Genomic DNA, 20,143 nt, shown 5'->3' with positions numbered 1-20,143 from the left:
AGCATCGCGTGTCGTATAGCATATCGTAAATCCCCAGTGAAACCGTGCTTAAATCACTTTTCTTATTCCACCGATTCACACAGTTGAAAGTAGTTCAGAAAATCACCGTTCCGTTAGTTATTAATAAGGTAGAAACTGATAGATACTTTTTGCCCAACTGCAGTGTGGCGGCCGATGCAAGCGAATGATCTCAGATGGAACGCTGAAGATAGGGCCAGTATCTATGGTCGGAGGATATGCACACACGATTAACTTTGGACTGTAATTGTATGCTCTATGCTACTGTCAGAGTATTAGCGCAAAGTGGGAGTGGGCGACGCCGTGGAAGATGTGAGCGATTGTTGTGTTGGGTGTGGTTGCTTAATAACTTTGAAGGTACCAAATTTAGTGAACATTGTAGCCGACCTTATCGGATACACATCTTATGTCCTCCGTTCGTAGATCGTTATGCCATTAAAGCCACCTCTGCGCACTGGCTGTTTGCATACAAGAGTTGTCAACTTATGTTTTGGTTTGCTTTGTTGTGGTAACTGTTGACAGTATTGTACCAGATCGAAATGCTACACACGCTGCTGACATTTGAACAACAGCAAATAGACGTCTATTTGCTTACTTTTTTTAAAAAAGAAATTACTAGTGTGTATACAATCGAGCTGATGCAGTAGTAATAACAACCGCAACTGATTTGTCTCTTTGTATTTAACGTTGCAAAAGTATTACACTCGAATTAAATGCGAACAGTGGACAGGGCATGGTACACGTTGTGATTGACATAAAATAAGTTATATCAATTTTACACATCAATTTTTTCTACGATACAGGTGTAGACAATAGATAAATTTTATATATTACACACTAACAAAATATGCAAAGTGGACCAGCGCTGTATGTGGTTATTTCACGGCCAGCACAAGAAATTGATTACATTGTTTAAATATAGCACGAGTTGAAACTGTGCAGTAGGTACTAACTGCTGCTTTTTCTTTTTTTAAAAAAAATCTTCTAATGTACTTACTGTATTTTATTCGAATAAACTTTATCCTAATATTAATTTTTCTTGTGCACATATTCATTAGTAGTTTCTTCAAAGCTGCTCATTGATGTATCTTTTCAAACTGTGTAGATATTTTACCAGAAAAATTGAATTCCTCAGTTGTGTACTTTTTTTTAATTCATCATGTGTGTTTACAACCTAGCTGCAACACCTAGTAGTCATTTCTTTTGTGTATAATGCTTTCCTTGCATAGTGATGGATTTACATAAGAATTTTAATAATTTATATTCTCAGTGAACAGTTAAAATTTGTAGCCCTTTAAATAATTGATAGCAGTGATCCATTTTGTTTCTATTTTTTATTTCTTTGAGTGCTTTCTCCTATAACATAAAAGTTGTTTGTGTGCTTCACCAAAAAATTGTAATGAGTTATGCCTACATGTACACAGTAAGTTATTTGGAGGCAAGTACTGCTACACACCGATGCTAATATATCTGGGCATAGAGTGCAGGTGACATTCGTTTTGCCATCATTTCAACATATTAGTTAGTGTCAACATAAAATGTTTCTAAATAAATAGAAGCCAGGATTGCGATGGCCATGTGACCATTCGGCTCTAGGAAACTGAACCTGTAGCAAGGAACAAACTGGGTCAAGTGTTTTGTGTCATGCAGTTTTTTATTGGGCAGGGGGTGGATTTGTTACTCATGTTACAAGGAGTGTTTCAGTAATATAGAGCAACTCAAGTTAATGAATACAATAGGCCTATATGAATTTCTGTTTTTTTATGTTAGAATTTTAGAATTGGATAGATAGGCTACGACTTTAGTTTTTTTTTTTTTTTTTTCCAAGTTGGAATGGCTCCACATAAATTTACACCATACAGTTTAGTGATAAAAATTTAAAAATTAGTGAATAAATAAAACTAAATGGTTTATATTTTCGTGTCATAAATAAACAGAGAGTAGAGATCGTTGAGATTTTGGTATGGAGAAGCTGAAAATGTGAATCTGCACAGACAGTGTAGGGAAAGAATTAGTATGTAGAATTCTTGATTGAGGTAGACCTGTATTATGGTATATGGTAATTTGATAGTAGGAGAAATGCCGAAGAAAACAATGCTTATTAAAAGATCTTTGGAAGAAATGGCAAAAGAAAAAGAAAGAAGATGGAGGAAAATATGTAAGTTGATAGGCAAAGTGGATCTTAAGAAAGGTTATGTCATAGCAAAAAGACTGACAGAGAACAAGCAAAATTGGAGAGCTAATGTTGAGGAAAGACTTGCTTGTAAGAGGTACCTAGTGATCTTTGTAGCCTTCCTTTTTGAATTTTTCATTTTGATGTGCAACGTATTTAAATAATATGCACCAGAATTCCCATTGAAAGTTTGTGTATAATGTATAGTGTTTTTGAATTTGCCTTGCGGTTTTAATTATTTATAAACAAAAGTGAGTTAAATATGGAGCAAATGTTGACCATGAGGGCTTCATGCTGAAATTGGAAATGACTGAGTCAGTTGAAAATCAGTGTTCAGGTTTTGTCGTAATGATGTGTTAAATATGAAGAAAATGTTATTGATGGTGGATGTTTACCCTGGGTTACGCTACAGATCAGTATGTTAGATCAGATTTCACTTTGTATTCACATTCATTGACTTCACCAATTCGCAGTCAAATTTTAAGTTTTAAACCTAAATCTAGACTTCAGGCAATGTACTGAGCAGGGTACCGCAGTGATTAGTACACTGGACTAGCATTCGGAAGGATGACAGTTCAAACTCGCGTCCAGCCATCCTTAATTACATTTTCGTCCAGCCATTCTTAATTACATTTTCCGTGATTTCCCTAAGTCGCTTAAGGCAAATGCTGGGATGGTGCCCTCAAGCTGCTGCTTTCTTTCTCCATCCTTCCGTAATCGGAGCTTGGGCTCCGTCTCTAATGAGCTTGTTGTCGATGAGATGTTAAACACTAATCTCATCCTCCTTCAGATGTCACCTCCTTCAGTCTGTCACCAAAGCTGAGGTGGTTGTTATCTTTTTATATGGAGATGGGACACCATTACATTCTATCCAACGTGCCTATTGGCCAGAACACTAAATAAGAAAATTTGATTGTATCTCTCTAGTAGAAGGCTCTCTATATTCATCACCAAAAATTTGTATTTGTGTGGGGATTAACTGAAACCTTCGATACTGCTTTGCCAACACGTAACCAAGCTGTCACTTTTCAACCTAACCTAAGACTAGGGCTAAGCTACAGATTGAATGCTTAAGCACAACTAAGATTTTGTATTTAGATTCATTGGCTTTGCCAACTGACAACAAAATAGTTACCTTTCATTATGACGTATATGTTAGGCTATGCTACAGTGCAATCTGTCACCACAACCTGTATTCTAAAAAATAGTGTAGTCGCAAAAAAAAAAGTTATCACTGTTCTGTTATTTTCTGATTTGCCCATATTTTACATCACATGATGAAGCAGATATCTGCTATCAGTAGGTTCAGCTAACCTGTGCATGTGTGATTTAGGTTAAGGCTTACTGTGTTTTTCCTGACTGTTTTCGTACACTTTAATTGTGTCAAAGTCTTTGCTTAACTGTAGCAGTGGTAACTTATTGGTAATTATGGTATTGCCTTCATCATCAAAAATGATTTTTGAAGAAATTTTGCCTTGCAGCTGGGCATCATATACTACACTCCATGATATTTCAATTGGGCACATACCAGTCATCAACAGGTGAGCCATCAAAGATTGACAAAGACATTCTCCATTTTGCAACATGTCGTTCGCTGAGAGTATCCCACTCGTGCAACAAAATCATGGTGACAGACTGAGCACGCTACCCAGCAAAAGTGCTGTCGCTGGTGGAACTCGGCTGTTCACAGTGTTGCTATGGCCATTGGCACATATTCTCTCATCTTTGACTAGAACAAATTGTGGAAATGAGGAGATCAGAGGTTCTATGCATTATTCAACTGGTAGCCACTGTCACGGTCCATAAGATTTTCTGTCATGTACATTTCCATGGATTCTTTAATAATGGAGTACTTGAAAGATGTTGCCATAGCCAAAATTATTGTTTTATCATACTCTGCTGGATTTTCAGTGGAGGTACAATAGCAAGCCTGCTTCATAGCAGAAGGCAAGTACAGCACTGATGTTTGGTGCAGCGTTCTTCTGTGGTGTGTATTCTGGCCTATATGAGCCATACCACACTGATGACAAGGTATTTTGTAAATTCCACCCTTCCGTAATAATAAATGGTTCTTCACTGATCCCAACAGGTTGACAATATTAAAGTCAGCAGAAATCCACTTTCACCTAAAAATTGTGGAAGACTCTTGCTATTTTCGCAAAATATTGCTGACAAACAGAGGAAAAGCTAGGGATTTTGCTCATGTGCCCTCCTATTTAACTACTTCACAGTTCTTGGTTTTAACTATCAGTGATTTGTTAATCTTGTGGATAGAATATCTGTGTCCCCTGAACCCTATCTTGAGGTGAGCAAGCTTTGTGTGCAATCTCTTTGCATCTGAGACTATGTGAGCTCTGTGTACAAGTGTTTTAAGCACACTCATAGTTTGTGATGGTTGATGAGAACTCCATGATAGTAAATACAAATATGAATGAGAGGGATTACGATAAACTGAATGCCCCAGAGAGCAGTCTTTCTTCTGCCTAACCAAAATGTCGAGGAAAGGCAGACAGCTATCTTTCTCTAATTCTGTAGTTAACCAGATGTTCTTATGAATCAAGTTGAGGTGATGTAAAAACTCCATTAATTCATCTTCTCCATGAGGCCACACTATGAAAGTATCACCAAATTGGTCTATGGGCTGCTGATTCAAATGCGCTCTTCTCATCGCCCTCCCATAAAAGGGTAAGGCACACAGGGGACTACCCATAGTGAAACCATCAGTCTGCTCAAAATTTTCATGGCTAAACATAAAACTGGTTGAGGAAGGATTGTGCCAAAACAAAGCAGTTTAGTCCACCTGAAACTTGTTACCAATTATAGCCAAAGAATCTGCTGGAAGGACTTTGTAAAAAGAGATACCATGTCGAAGCTATCTAAACAATCTGACGTACTTAGACAGAGAGCCCCAGTCTGTTGATAAAATCGGCGGAGTTTCATATATAATGTGAAAATTTGCTCACCAATGATCTCAGCAAAGGAGTAAGATATTTGGCTACATCAAATACTGGGACACCAATGTTGCTTACTATTGGCTGTAAAGGTAGACTTTCTTTATGAATTTTAAGAAGGCCATACAATATTGGTGCTACACAACCATGCAGTCTTGACCTTTTGAAGGTCTCTTGAGGTAACGAGGAAGAACTCAGGAGTGCACGAGTCTTCCATTGCACACATCCTGTAGGATTGTAATCAATCTTCATATAGGTAGAATCACTTATTAGACTGTACATTGTATCAATACACAAACTATGAGGGAACAGTGTTGTTTCATTACTATTATTAGCCTTTGTGCCACAATGTTACGAACCTCTTTGAGATTTTGTAGACGCCACCACATGTGCGTTAGTTAAGTTGTTGCATTGAGGAGGAGTTTCCACTCATAAAACTTCTAAAAGTGGGTTGTGCCCTAGATGTAGGTATGAAATTAAGTCCTGTACCTAATACAAATAGAGTTGGCTTGTTCACATTTTTATTCTGTGAAATTGACAGTGCAATGTTATGTAGTTATCATCTGTGGTAATGACTTGTGATAATGATACTCTTACTGATTCGTATTTATAATCATTGAGTCATCATCACCCGTCACAATAGATGAATGTGCTTGAAAGACTAGTATACGGAGGTCACAATCTCGGATGCAGATAGGTTGCACAGAGAGTTCACCCATCTAAAGAGAGTGTTCAGGAAAGATATATATTCTACTTGGCAGATTAACAGGGCACTAGCAGTTAAAACCAACAATCTGGAAGTGGATAAAGAGAACAGCACACCAGCAAGCTCTCTAGCTTTTCTTCAGTTTGTTGGCAACATTTTGTTTAAAATAGCAAGAATCGTCCATTATTGATATGGTGTGCATCAGTTGAGGCATAATGAGAACTCTGGCCAAATCAGTTTTATAAGTATTCAAGAACACAAGTCTCCTTTGTGGAGTTTTCAGTTATGTAAAAATGGAAGTTCATTTGGAACTTTGAGTTCCAAGAAGGAAGGCAAATAAAGATTAAGCGCTCAAAGGCCGAAGTGAGTAATGAAAAGGTTCAAGTCCAGAATCACTTGGAATGTTCTGGAGTTAGAGCACAAGTAGTTGTGGTCTCAGCAGATGGAGACTGTGTGTGCTTAGTTCGCTTAAGGTCCAAGTCTGGAGAAGCAAACTCACTATCCTAAGCTCGGTAGAGTGTAGCAGTTAAACATAGCATGGCAACTGTCTGCTGATGGTTCTTTAGGGAGAGCTGTGGTGGACCACTACTGTGATTGGTGTGAGGCGAAGAGAACTCGAAGGAACAACTGTTTCAATAGCTGAGCTCGAACTACTGATCCGTGTTTGTGTGTCGGCGTAAGTACTGTCGAGGAGCACGGATATGGTGCAAGCTGCTATTAGGCACATGACATTTTGTAGGGAAACAGTGTCCACAATCATAATGCCATGGTTGTGGAAGTGTGCTCAGCTGGCAGTGGACTGGGCACCTCTTGTGGCAGCTGCCAGACACTCACAGGACAAGAAATTGGTGTGTTGTTGTTGTTGTGTGGAACATTACCAATGTACGAGACGAGTGCAGATTGTTGTTTGGCTTGCAGATGCTTGTGTCCGTTGCGGCAAACAGCACCTGATATGTGGCCAACTGTGGGTTGTGAATACGTTGCAGACTGCTGTCTTGTAGGAGGGACACAGCACCCCTTCCTCCAGGAAAGAGATGGCAGAGTAATATTTGTGAAAAGTAACAATCAAGCCTCCTTTCTCCCCCCTCAGAAAATGATGGTGGCACCAACTGGAGGTGTAGGGCGAGGAGCTGTTGCAGCATTGACCCTGAGAAAGTGGAATCAGAGAAGTCCAGAGGCTTGGGTCCTGTACCCACCGGTGGCGTGAGCAGACCTGGAGCGGCTGCCAAAACTGGCAGCAGCCAAGGAGCGACCACCTGAAGCGAATCTGCGAGATACCACATAGGGTAAGAGATATGTTGTCGTTGGGTGGCTGATAGTGATGCAAGAATGCCATGGAAATGTGATGACAACACCTGGAGCGTGGAGAGTGGCGTGTGAGCACAGGGAAAGAACATGATACAGTGCACCTGGGGAACAGATGTGGGTGTGAATGCACCCAAAAGATAGTGAAACTGTGCCTGGAGGATGTATGAGAGCACAGATACACCTGAAAAGTAAAGGTATTGTGTCAGGAAGGCATGAATGAGTGCGGGAATAATTGAGAAGTAGAATTGTTGTGCCAGGATGGCATAGAAGGGTGTGGGAACATTTGGGGTGAAAAATTATTGTGCCTGGAGGGGTTAAATGGGTGAGGGAACACTTAGGATGTAAGATGATTGTGCTTGAGAGCATAGATTGATGCAGGAGCACAGGGGATATAAGATCATTATGCCTGGAGAGCTTAGATGGGTGGGGAGCATTTGGGGTGTAAGATTATTGTGCCTGGAGGGAATAGATTGTACAAGGACAGTGCTTGAGAAGTTGTTTCTACATTGAGGAGAAACATACTCATTGCCAGTTGATAGGACAAAATGTTGAAATGTGGTAGTGGTGGTGGTGGTGGTGGTGGTGGAGAAGGAGGATGTTGAGCCTATACAAAATTCTTCTATCTCATCACCAGTTGATGGGATGAAATATTCAAAATGGTGCAGAAGTCAATGGCGGCACTGGGGCTGATGAAAAGTTCTATTTCCTTGTCACCTGTCAGTGGGATGAAACTTTTGATCTGTGACGCTGGAACCAATGAAAATGTTTACCTCCATCACTAAATGGTGTGAGAAACATAAAATCTGTTGCTAATGGTGGGACAAAAAATAAAAATAAAAAAAACACCGTTTTCTTGGGATGAATGAGAAACTAAGAAAATACTGTGTCGACAAATGTTCTGGGATGAAACTTGGATTAGTGAAGGCGCTGGGGACAGAAAGAAATGTTTGTCACTGACTGATGTGGGACGAAACTTGGAGGGTGGGGAGTACTGGGGCCAGGAGGAATCCTTGTCACCAACTGTTAAGAGATGGATAAGAGACAGAACTTTGAGAGGTAATGCTGGAGCTGGTGAAAACATCTAGATGTCACCTAATGATGGGATGAAATGAAGAAGCCAATACCACTGGTGGGCAAAACATTCACAAATTTTTTATCCTTGTTACCCAGTTGATATTTCCCGCACTGATGGAGCTGCAGTGAGACACTGCCCAAGTAGACAGTGTAGAACAAGTTTATTAAATATTCAAGAACATTTGCCTCATTAATTAAGCTTTAAGTTACATACAAATGAAAGTTAATTTGGGACTTTGAAGGAAGGTAAATAATGATTAAGGACTGAAGCCCAAAAGTGAGTAACTAAAGTGTTAAAGTCCAGATTCTCTTGGAATTTTCTACAGTTAAAAACACAAATAGTAATGGTCTCACCAAAGGGATGCCACATTTACTTATTTGACGTATGCAAAAGTCTGGAAAAGTTCCCCCTGTGGGGCCAGGAGTGAGAATAGGCCCGAGGTATTCCTGACTGTCGTAAGAGCCGGCTAAAAGAAGCTTCATATGTTTCGGCCTTTATGTGATGGTCCACTGTAGGGTTTGACCTCCATTTTTCAAAATTTTCCTGAAGAACGAGCCAATTGGGGAAGGGCGCCTTACATGGTGCATAGTGTCGCATACTTAATCGGCGTGGATCTGCACTTCTGCTCATTCTCCAGGTGTTGGGCGAGGTCATCCTCCTGGGTGCATTTTCCTCCATCCTCTGTGCAGTATCGCTTTCTGTGCTGTTGATGATAATGGACTTCTTAGCTCATTTAAGCTTGAGATCCAGCACAGTAGCCAGTCCATCGTGGTGGGGCCGCCATGTACACTGCTGGTTGTAGCCCCCTGACCACACGGGGATTGAACTGCTGATGCCTGCACCGTTAACTCCCCACATATGTCAAGGAGTAGATGCCTGTCACCCTGGGGCATTGGGATTCCTGGCAATGGCCATCCTGCCAGGTGGCCTTTGCTGCGGCTGGGTTGTGCCCATGGGGAGGCCCCATGGTCGGAGTGGGTGACAGGGCAAATGACACGCCATGGAGTGAAGTACGCCATCTCTTGCTGGTAGTCAAACATCAGCACTCTCTAAGCGATAAAGGTCTTACTTCAATGCTAAGAAATACGACCCCGAATCATTCCCCTCCCTGGCCACACCATGGGAGGGACACCAGGCTGAGGGTGAAGCTTATTCACCCCGGTACCTCATATGTACGAGAGTTGATGGGGAATCTTTCTTGTCAATGAAATCTCAGTTTTTTGTGGAGCATTTAGAGGACAAGTTTTGGGAGGTAGAGGGCTTGTCCAAAATGTGGTCAGGGTCAGTCTTGATCAAAACAGCATCCTCTACCCAGTTACGGGCACTACTTGCCTGTGAAAGGCTGGGGGACGTTTCTGTTTCCATAATGCCCCATAAGAACTTAAATATGGTCCAGGGTATCATATTTCACAGTGACCTTCTTTTGCAGTCTGGCGATGAGCTACACGCCAATTTAGAGTGGCGAGGTGTCCATTTCATCTGGCGCATCCACCAGGATTGAAGGGATAATCATGTTGCCACCGGTGCCTTCATCTTGTCCTTTGAGGGTGACACATTACCCGAGAAGGTCAAGGTGATGGTCTACCGCTGTGACATAAAGCCATATATTCCTCCCCCGATGCAGTGATTTAAGTGCTGGAAGTTCGGGTATATGTCTTCCTGCTGTACTTCCAGTGTCCCCTGTCAGGATTGTGGATGTCCTTCATAACCCAATACTCCCTGTGCCCCACCTCCCACCTGTGTCAACTGCAGAGAGCACCATTTGCATTGCTTGCCAGACTGCAGGATTCTCCTGAAAGAAAGAAAAATAATGGAATACAAGACCCTGGATCGATTGACCTACAGTGAGGCTAAGAGAAAATATGAGTGACTACATCCTGTGCTTATGACGTCTGTCTACATCACCACTGTGATAACAGTTCTACCATCTTCCGTTCCACTGTGTACATTTGGCTCTCAGAGCCGTCAGACTCCACCTGCCCACTTGATGGTGGGGGGCACTTTCCTTTCTGTTGCTCCTGCACAACCTACTTCAGGAGCAAACTCCCCCCCCCCCCCCCCCCCCCCCCGCCAACCACTTGGGGCCATCAGTCCCCACTTCTCAGCAGGAGAAGCATAAGTCTCCTTTGGTTCCTCTCACCAGGAAGGGATCCCTTGTGTCACTCCCTTCCCAGGTTCCTACCAGTGGCAAAGCTGACACCTGCGAGTGGCTGAAGCAACCACAGTTAGCTGGTCGAAGGGCTTTATGGTCCTCCCCAGTCCCTGAGACTGAATCAGTGAAGCCCTACTGGCTGGACAAACCTAAGGAGCAGCGAGAGAAACCTAAAAAGAAATAGACTCCCAAGAACCAAGGCACTGCGGTGCAACCACACCCCCACTCCCTACAAGCTGTGTGTCTGAGGATGAGGTGGAGATTCTGGTGTCCTCCGAGGACCTAGATCTCGCTGGGCACTCAGACACAATGGATGTCGATCACACAGGTACTCATCTGGTGACAGCAGGTGACCCTGAGGCGTAGAATGCCTCATTGTTTCATGCCTTCCCAGTCTCATAATCACATAATCCTCCAGTGGAATTGCGGCAGTTTTTTCCACCACTTGGCTGAGCTATGGCAACTGTTAAGCATTACACCTGCTTTCTGCATTGCTCTCCAGGAAAGCTGGTTCCCGACGTATTACAGGAACCGTAGCGACTATAATGGAGTGTCAGGTGGAGTTAGTGTCTATGTCCTGAACTCAGTATGTAGCGAACCTGTGCCCCTTGAAACCCCTCTTGAAGCTGTGGCTGTCAGGATAAGGACTACACAGGAAATAAGTGTCTGCAATATATATCTTCCTCCAGATGGCGCAGTACCCCTGAACATATTGGCTGCACGGATTGATCAACCCCCTAAACCTTTCCGACTTTTGGTAGATTTTAACGCGCATAACCCCTTGAGGGGTGGTGCCATGCTTACTGGCCAAGGTAGGGAGGTTGAAAATTTACTGTCAGAACTCGACCTTTGCCTCTTAAATACAGATGCCCCCACACACTTCAGTGTGGCACATGGTACATATTCAGCCTTTGATCCCTCGGGTTGCAGCCCTAGCCTTCTCCCGTCTACCCACTGGAGAGTACATGACTACCAGTGTGGTAGTGACCACTTCCCCGTCTTTCTGTCACTCCCCTGGCGTCCTGTCCATGGGCGCCTACCCGGATGGGCTTTAAACCAGGCAGACTGGGAAGCCTTCACCTCTGCTGTCACTGCTGAATCTCCCCCACATGGTACCATCGATGTTGTCACTGAGCAGGTCACTACACTGCTCGTTTCTGTGGTGGAAAACGCGATCCCTCATTCTTTAGGGTACCCCCAGAGAAAGACTGGCCCTTGGTGGTCGCCAGAAGCTGCTGAGGCAAATAAAGAGCTCCCTTGGTGGTCGCCAGAAGTTGCTGAGGCAATTAAAGAGCGTCAGTGAGCTCTACAGTGACATAAACGGCACCCTTCCCTAGAACACCTAATAGCCTTTAAGTGGCTCCGTGCCTGCATTCGCCAGCTTATAAAACAACGGAAACAGGTTTTTGGGAGAGGTTTGTGTCGACCATTGGATGCCATACGTCACTTTCCCAAGCCTGGACGAAGATCAGACATCTTGAACCTTATAACGCCCCAGTTACAGAGTGGGAGCTCCTCAGCAACCTTGCACATTGCCCCGACACAGCTCCTGGGCCAGATCGGATCCACAGTCAGATGATTAAACATCTCTCATCTGACTACAAGCGACATTTCCTCGTCGTCTTCAACTGGATCTGGTCCGATGGTGTCTTTCCATCGCAGTGGCGGGAGAGCACCATCATTCCAGTGTTCAAACCCAGTCAAAACCCACTTGATGTGGATAGCTATCTGCCGATCAGCCTCACCGACTTTCTTTGCAAGCTGCTGGAACATATGGTGTGTTGGCGGTTGGGTTGGATCCTGGAGTCACCTGGCCTACTGGCTCCATGCCAGGGCAGCTTCAGCCAGGTTTGCTGTACCACTGATAATTTTGTGTCCCTCGAGTCTGCCATCCGAACACCCTTTTCCAGACACCAACATCTGGTTCCCATCTTTTTTGACTTACGTAAAGCGTATAACACGACCTGGAGACATTGTATCCCTGCCACATTGTATGAGTGGGGTCTGTGTGGCCCCGCTCATGATTTTTACCCAAAACTTCCTGTCGTTTCGTATTTTCCGTGTCCAAGTCGGTGCCTCCCAGAGTTCCCCTCCCCCTCCCCTCCCTCTCCCCCCGTATTCATGAAAATGGTGTTCCACATGGTTCCATATTGAGTGTGTCTCTATTTTTAGTGGCTATTAAAGGTCTAGCAGCAGCTGTAGGGCCATCAGTCTCACGTTCTCTGTATGCGGATGACTTATGCATTTTGTGCTGCTCCTCCAGTACTGGTGTTGCTGAGTGGCACCTACAGGGAGCCATTCACAAGGCCCAGTCATGGGCTCTAGCTCACGGCTTCCAGTTTTCAGCTGCGAAGTCGTGTGTCATGCATTTCTGTTGGTGTCGCACCATTCATTCGGAACCAGAGCTTTACCTTAATGATGATCCACTCACTGTAGTGGAGACATATCGATTCCTAGGACTGCTTTTCAATGCCCGATTGACTCGGCTAACTCCCTTCGTCAGCTTAAGCGGAAGTGCTGGCAGCACCTCAATGCCCTCCGCTGCCTGAGCAACACCAACTGGGGTGTTGATCGCTCTACGCTGCTGCAGCTTTACAGAGCCCTTGTTCAATATCGCCTTGACTATGGGAGTCTGGTTTATGCTTCAGCAGCACCCTCAGCATTGCATTTACTTGACCCAGTGCCCACTGTGGTGTTTGCCTAGCGACGGGAGATTTTAGAACGAGTCCTGGTGGAGGCCGGAGTCCCTCCATTGAAGGTTAGGCATGCACAACTGTTCTCCAATTATGTTGCACACATTAGTAGTTCTCCTGTGCATCCACATTACCATCTTCTTTTCCCAACCACGGCGGTTCATCTCCCGCATTGGCGGCCCAAGTCAGGGATTACGATTGTAGTTTGCGTCCGGTCCCTTCTGTCTGAACTGGAGTCCTTCCCATTACCACCTCTCCTCGAGGTCCATTCATGTTCACTTCCATGGTGTACACCTAGGCTGCGGATTCTTCTGGACCATTTGCATGGCCCTAAGGACTCCGTTAACCCTGCGGCTCTCCGCTATCACTTCCTCTCGATTCTCAAATTGTACCGGGCCCATGGAGTGGTTTACACCGATGGCTGATGGTCACGTAGGCTTTGCATATGTTGATGGAGGAAATAATGAACAGCACTCCTTGTCAGATGCCTGCAGTGTTTTCACTGCAGATCTGGGGGCCATATCTTGTGCTCTTGAGCTCATCTGCTCATGCCCTGGCGAGTCATTTCTCCTGTGTACTGATTCCTTGAGCAGCCTACAAGCGATCGACCAGTGCTATCCTCGCCAGGACACATCGGAATCCCAGGCAATGAACTTGCCAACTGGCTGGCCAAACAGGCTATGTGTAAACCGCTTCTGGAGATGGGCATCCCCGTAACTGACCTGCGTTCTTTCTTATGCCGCAGGGGTTTTTTCGGCTGTGGGAGACGGAATGGCATAACAGTATGCACAACAAACTGTGTGTCATTGAGGAGACTACGAATGTGTAAAAATTTCCATGCAGTCCTCTCGCAAGGAATCAGTTGTCCTCTGCTGGCTCCGCATTGGACATACGTGGCTAACGCACTGTTACCTCCTCCGTCATGAGGACCCACCTCGGTGTCACTGTAGCTCACAAAAGATGGTCATCAACCTCTTGCTGGACTGCCCACTTTCCGCCACTCTTGCTGTGGACTTCTAACTTTCCCAGCACCCTACCTTTAGTGCTGTGCGACAGTGCCTCAACAGCAGCTTTAGTTTTATGTTTTATTTGTGAGGGTGGGTTTTATCAAATGACCTAAGTTTTAGTACATGTCCTTTGTCCCTCTGTGTCCTCCTCTGTAGGGTTTTTAGGGTGGAAGTTTTAATGTGTTGCAGAGTGGCTGTCTTCTCCTTTTTATTCTCATTATCACCCTGCCATGGTAATCTGCTCTCTTGTTTTGATCTCTTCTACATGTGTCCTGCGTCTCTCTGTGGTTTTCTTGGCCGATTTTGTCCAGTTTACTGTTTGTTGCCCTTATGTCATTCTTGTGGTTTTCTCCTTTCTTCCAGCTGTGTTTTGTATGTCTCGATTATTTTACTCCCACCCTTGTGGAATTATTGTAATCGGAACGAGGGACTGATGATCTAGCAGTTTCGTCCGTCCGTCCCCCCCCCCCCCCCCCCTCGTCTCCCCCTCTTTTAAACCAACCAACCAATCTGGAAAAGTAAAGACACTGACCTAAGCTTGATAGGGATTAGAAGTTAGAGACGACACCAACTGTCCAGCAATGTTTCCTTAGGGAGAGCTCTGATGGACAACTCATGTATTTGGCACCTGGTATAGAGAACTCACAGGAATCACTGGTGTGCTAGCTAAGACTGAACTGCCATTCCATGGTTGTGCACCGACATAAATACCGTTATAGTGCATGGATACAGTGCGATATGCTAGCGGTCATGTGACATCATGTAGGAAAATAGTGCCCACAATTACGGCGTAATGGTCATGGAAGCACATGTGGTTGGTAGCAGCCAGGGTGCCCTTTGTGCAGGGTGGCATAGAATCTGAGGACAACAAGTCTGCATGTTGTTGTCTGGAACATTTACCAAAATAAGAGATGAGTACAGATTGGTGTTTGGATTGCAGATGCCCTGTATCTTTTGCAGCAATGAAGCCTTAAGTGTGGCCACCGTTGGGATATGAGTTTGTTGCAGGTTGCGGTCTTGTAGAAGGGGGGCAGCAGTAATTTTCAGGTGAAAGTGGTTTTCTGGCCACCATCTAAGTATGCTGACCTGTTGAAGGACAGTGTACTGTGAGAATCTGGAATTCACAAAATACCCTGCCAGTGTGATATCTATACTACTATATAAAGACAAGTCCATCTTTAATGTTGTTACCAAAAAATCTTGAAATGTGATTGAGTAATTTATTTCAAATTTTTACATGATGCTCTAATAAACATTTTATTTACTTCAGATCTTTACACAAGTCAGTAATTAGGATTCAGACAGACATATTACTTTAAATGGCAGTGTAGAGGTTTTCTGTTAAAACCGATTGTGAGAAAGAAATTGCTATGCTATGCTGTGCTGTGAAAATGTGCAGTTTCGTTTTCTTTCTTACATCAGTTTTAATTACAGTAGCAGGGCATGTAAACCATTAGACAAACTGTTTCTCCCATGTTTATATTTCGTCCTTATATATAAATTTTAAAAATATTTTACATACAACAGTGTGGTGTTTTGTTTTCTTTTTTGGCATTGGTTTTACAGAAAACAGGCAAATTTAATTTATGGCTTTGATTAAAATACTGCTGAAGAATACGGATTGTCCAAAACTTTGTGATCCTAACCATTTGCTTATTAAAACTATGTGGAATACTGTCATTGAAGCTACTACCCCCACAGATCTAACTGCTGGAAAGGCCTCTCTCATACTCTTATATACCAATAATCCCAACCAATTTACTCATTCATTTTGAGTGATTTCAATTCCCAATCAAGGTTTCATTTTGAATAAAGGTCAGAGAGAGGGAAAAAGAGGAGATGGATAAAGGGGGGGGGGGGAGGGAGAAATGGACGCAGAGAGGGGAAGGAGGAACCAGACGGAAAGAGGGGGAAGGTGGAGATGGATCGAGATAGGGTGGAAAAGTTAATGTACAGAGAAAAGGGGGGGGGGGGGGAGAAGACAAACAGAGAGGAAGGGGGGACGGGAGGGGAGTCAAGGATGTGTACCCAATTTCCATACATATTCAGCAATTGCAAAGCATTGCTGGGTTTGCTAGTGTCTTACATAGGCCAGACCACTGCACTTGCCTTTTGAAACCAAGCAAATTGGCTATTCCAAAACATTGTATCTCCGCTAGTTATTCAGTGGAGTGTGATAAAACAATAATTACGGCCACAGCAATATCTTTTTGGTGGTGGTGGTGGTGGTGGTGACGGTGATGGTGATGAGGTGGTCCCATACTCCAAGCAGTGTAGGGGACGATGCAGGAGAACCCCACTGACTACCAGGCAAGGTCCTAGTGGAGGTGGTTTGCCATTGCCTTCCTCTGACCATAATGGGTATGATTGATGATGATGAAGATGACACAACAACACCCAGTCATCTCGATGCAGGGAAAATCCCTGACCCTGCCGGGAATCGTACCTGGGATCCCGTGCGCAGGAAGCGAAAACGCTACTGCAAGACCACGAGCTGCAGATGTCTTTTTGGTACTCCATTACTAAAGAATTCACGGAAATACACAGCAGAAAACTTAATGAACCGCGACAGTAGCTACCAGCTGGATAATGAGTGGAATCCTATCCTCCTGCTCTAATCAAAGATGACAGAGCATGCCTATCACCAAAGCAACTCTATTGGACTATCAAGTCCCGCAGTTCAACCAAATAGGGTGCTTTCACCAGGTAGTGTGGTCAGTACATCAACATGATCTTCACACATGCATGGAATACCTCATAAGTATGTTACATATATTCTGAAGATATTTGCATAACAATGTTCTCTGTAATTACCATATAAACATCTTTGACAACTTGTTTCATTAGTAACACAGTTATTAGATAATAATTGTAAGATCATTAAATGTATTTCTTGTTAAGATGAAGCAGTCAGTCCCAGTGTTCAGTTCTCTATATATGATGAGTCTGGTTTCTGTACCAGATACTGCAGTTAATTTAGTAGTTAATGAAACTTTTTACACAGCTGTGTGAATTTTTATTTCAGGTGAACATACTCAAATTTTAGGACGAAAATGGCAACTGAGAAAGTGACTCTTGCAGATGCTCTGTCTAATGTGGACGTTCTTGATGAATTGACATTGCCTGATGAGCAACCGTGCATCGAAGCTCAACCATGCTCTGTTTTATACCAAGCAAATTTTGATACAAACTTTGAAGATCGTAATGGATTTGTTACAGGAATAGCAAAATACATCGAAGAAGCAACAGTTCATGCAAGTCTTGTAAGTCAAGAAATGCTTCAAGAAATATTTATTATATCATTTCAATAGTGAATAATTTGTAACCTGTATATAAATACAACCGAAAGTACAATGTAGCTAAACTAGTTGAACCAGTATTCAAGGCACTGGAGGAATGGATTTCAAATGCCCAGCTGGCTATTCAGGTTTAGATTTTTTACAAAGTCCTATGACCTTAAAAGATGACTACTGGGGCAGTTGCCTTCTCCTGTGGCCTTGTCCCATTCCTGTATGACCAGGAATGTTGCTCTGTATCTAACAATACTGGGTGAACTAGTGATCATAATAATTATTCTGAAAAGGTGGTCTTGGTCAAAGAAGAGGCAACAGAAAAAGAAACCCACTCTGCTGTTAAAGGCTTTCCCAGTGTAACTTTTTGAATGGTTTTCAGGCATTTCAACAGAAGTTGTCGTGGAAACTGAATTTCCATAACAACATGTGATGCATTGTCCAAGAAGCTTTGAAGTTAAGGTCCTTGATTATTTCCATATTGGAATGATGTATGTGGTAGATTATGAAAATTTATGCCAACTAATATGGTTTGTGCCAAGTCCTGCCTCTATGCAAACCTTTTTCTTAAATAAGGGTGTATACGACCTGGGACAACTGGGAGATCCAGGAAAAACCTGGGAATTTTTTCATCCAGGAGAAAACCAGGAAAAACCCGGGAATTTTTCGTTCTTTTAGTTTTCAGTTAAATTTCTGTATTTTTGACTGGTAAGAATCGATACTTAACAAAAGGATATTACTGTATCCCGCTATTGCAGAATAATACTGCAACAATAAAACGTGAATGAGAAAACAAAATGAAAATAAAACATAAATTGCAAAGGAAATGTGCCATATACAACAACAAGACACAGTGCTCATACAAGCGTTTGCCAACAGCAAAATGTGTCAAAGGCTTTAGGAAGACTATGAAATGCTTCATAACAACAAATTGCCTCCGATGAGTGTGACGTCAAAACTGTGTACATTAGATTTGATTTAGCAGTTACGAGTGGGCTCATGCACATGCGCAGTTGCAGTTGAGTGGCGTATGAGTAGTGCCTTCTCCTGTTTCTGGCTACAGAAGTGTGGCTGTTGGCTGTGTAAGCAGTTGCTGCAAGCAGCTAGATGCAACCAGGAAAAATTTTACTGCTGTGCCCAAGCTGCCAGATTCACGCATGCACAGCGGGACCAGATCCATGATGGAGAGAGGGGAAGGGGGGGGAGGGGGAGCAAATTCTTGAGGAGAAAAATCTTGTTTCATGATGTGCCCAGCATTCAGCGCACGTTGGTATATTGATTACTTATATAATTTTGATGCACGTCCCTGTTGGTTTTTGAACACTCTCTGTAAGTTGATTTCTGAATGAATCATAAGCCGCGTGGGGTAGCTGTGCAGTCTGAGGCGACTTGTCATGGTTTGCGTGGCTCCCCCCGTCGGAGGTTCAAATCCTCCCTCGGGCATGGGTGTATGTGTTGTCCTTAGCGTAAGTTAGTTTAAGTTAGATTAAGTAGTGTGTAAGCCTAGGGACTGATGACATCAGCAGTTTGGTCCCAAAAAAAAAAAAAAAAAAAAAACACACACAAGTTTATTTTTGAATGCATGCATAGTGTACATGATGTCTCTGTCAGGGGAATGACCGTCGCATCGGGAAATAAACTTTCCTGCAGGCAAAAGGGGACCGTGCTACACAAACTGAGCGGAGTAAAGCTGAATGATTGAACGCCAATCGCTGTCTGATTATGTTGTTGTTTGGGTTTGCGAATGATCAGCATTGTCATAATTACTAGGGAAACCCATAGATTCAGACTACTAGAGTGGAAATAAATGACTAACATGAATAACAGGTAAGAAAGATTAGGTATTATCTTCTCGGTGTATCCAGGAAAATGAAATTTTGTCAGAAAATTTTTGGCCAGATCGCTACACTAGTAAGGGTCAGTTGTACAGTCCCCATCTAGCAGCCGCTTAAGTTCTATTCTGGAAGTAGTGCGGAAAATGGTTTATACGAACATTCTAACAACGCCTAACCAGAGAATAATCAGGGATAACTAAACCGGTGATTCTGGCAGGGCTAGTGAAATTAACCGTCAGATAAGTTTTGACAAAGGCAGGAATAGTTTCAGAATTAGTCATGACAAGATTGTTAGAACGAGGAAGGAGAAGAAATGGGGACATCACACAAATTAGGGAAGAATATGACGATTCCAAATTTATATAAAAATCTCATACTATAACGTCCACTATGGATAAAATTCATTCATACTACTGTTTTTCGATCTCATGCTCAAGAAACTGGAGCATATGAATGAAATGTTAAACTATTTTTTAACATAAAGCTTTTTGCTTGTAGTAGGCCTAATAGGAATTTTATGTTGGTCTTTGTGGATTATATTCTGTCATGTTATAAAAATGACCATTTGTGCCAAAACAGTCTCGTTTATTTGGTGTGTGTTACGATTTCTGCAGTGTTTAGAAAGGTCTGTTTTGTTTTATCTAGCAGACAGTGACAAAATATACATAATCAGATCAGGGAACCACACCAGTCTTGGGTACTATTTGTATTAACGGCTTACGCGGTATTAGACTACGATATTTTGATTTTTCATGTAGCATAACGTTTGACGAACTTTGCAGAAACGAAAACACACCATGTAAAGCTGTTGCAAGATTAGAGAAAAAAACAATGCTAGGAGCTAAGAATTGAAGAAAAGTGTGCTCTATTGCTTGTCTCTTGTCTTTCCTGGTTTTATGTATCCTATATTTAATTTTATGTCACCCAAAACAGAA

The 20,143-nt window shown here is 42.9% G+C and overlaps 1 protein-coding gene across 2 annotated transcripts in view; it reads left to right on the top strand.

Moving 5' to 3' along the window:
- The first annotated feature begins 252 nt into the window (after positions 1–252).
- LOC124804749 (cytoplasmic FMR1-interacting protein) overlaps positions 253–20,143 on the top strand; it is a 143,335-nt gene continuing 123,444 nt past the window's right edge. For both annotated transcript variants that reach the window (XM_047265053.1, XM_047265051.1), the window contains exons 1-2: positions 253–375; positions 17,109–17,346. In XM_047265053.1, the coding sequence (XP_047121009.1) occupies positions 17,137–17,346 (210 nt within the window). In that variant the 5' untranslated portion in view covers positions 253–375; positions 17,109–17,136. The remainder of the gene's footprint in view (positions 376–17,108; positions 17,347–20,143) is intronic.

This window comes from Schistocerca piceifrons, chromosome 7, assembly GCF_021461385.2.
Source record: "Schistocerca piceifrons isolate TAMUIC-IGC-003096 chromosome 7, iqSchPice1.1, whole genome shotgun sequence".
NCBI lineage: Eukaryota > Metazoa > Arthropoda > Insecta > Orthoptera > Acrididae > Schistocerca > Schistocerca piceifrons.
The sequence above is the reverse complement of the archived record's forward strand: the minus strand, read 5'-3'. Positions and strand labels throughout refer to the sequence as shown.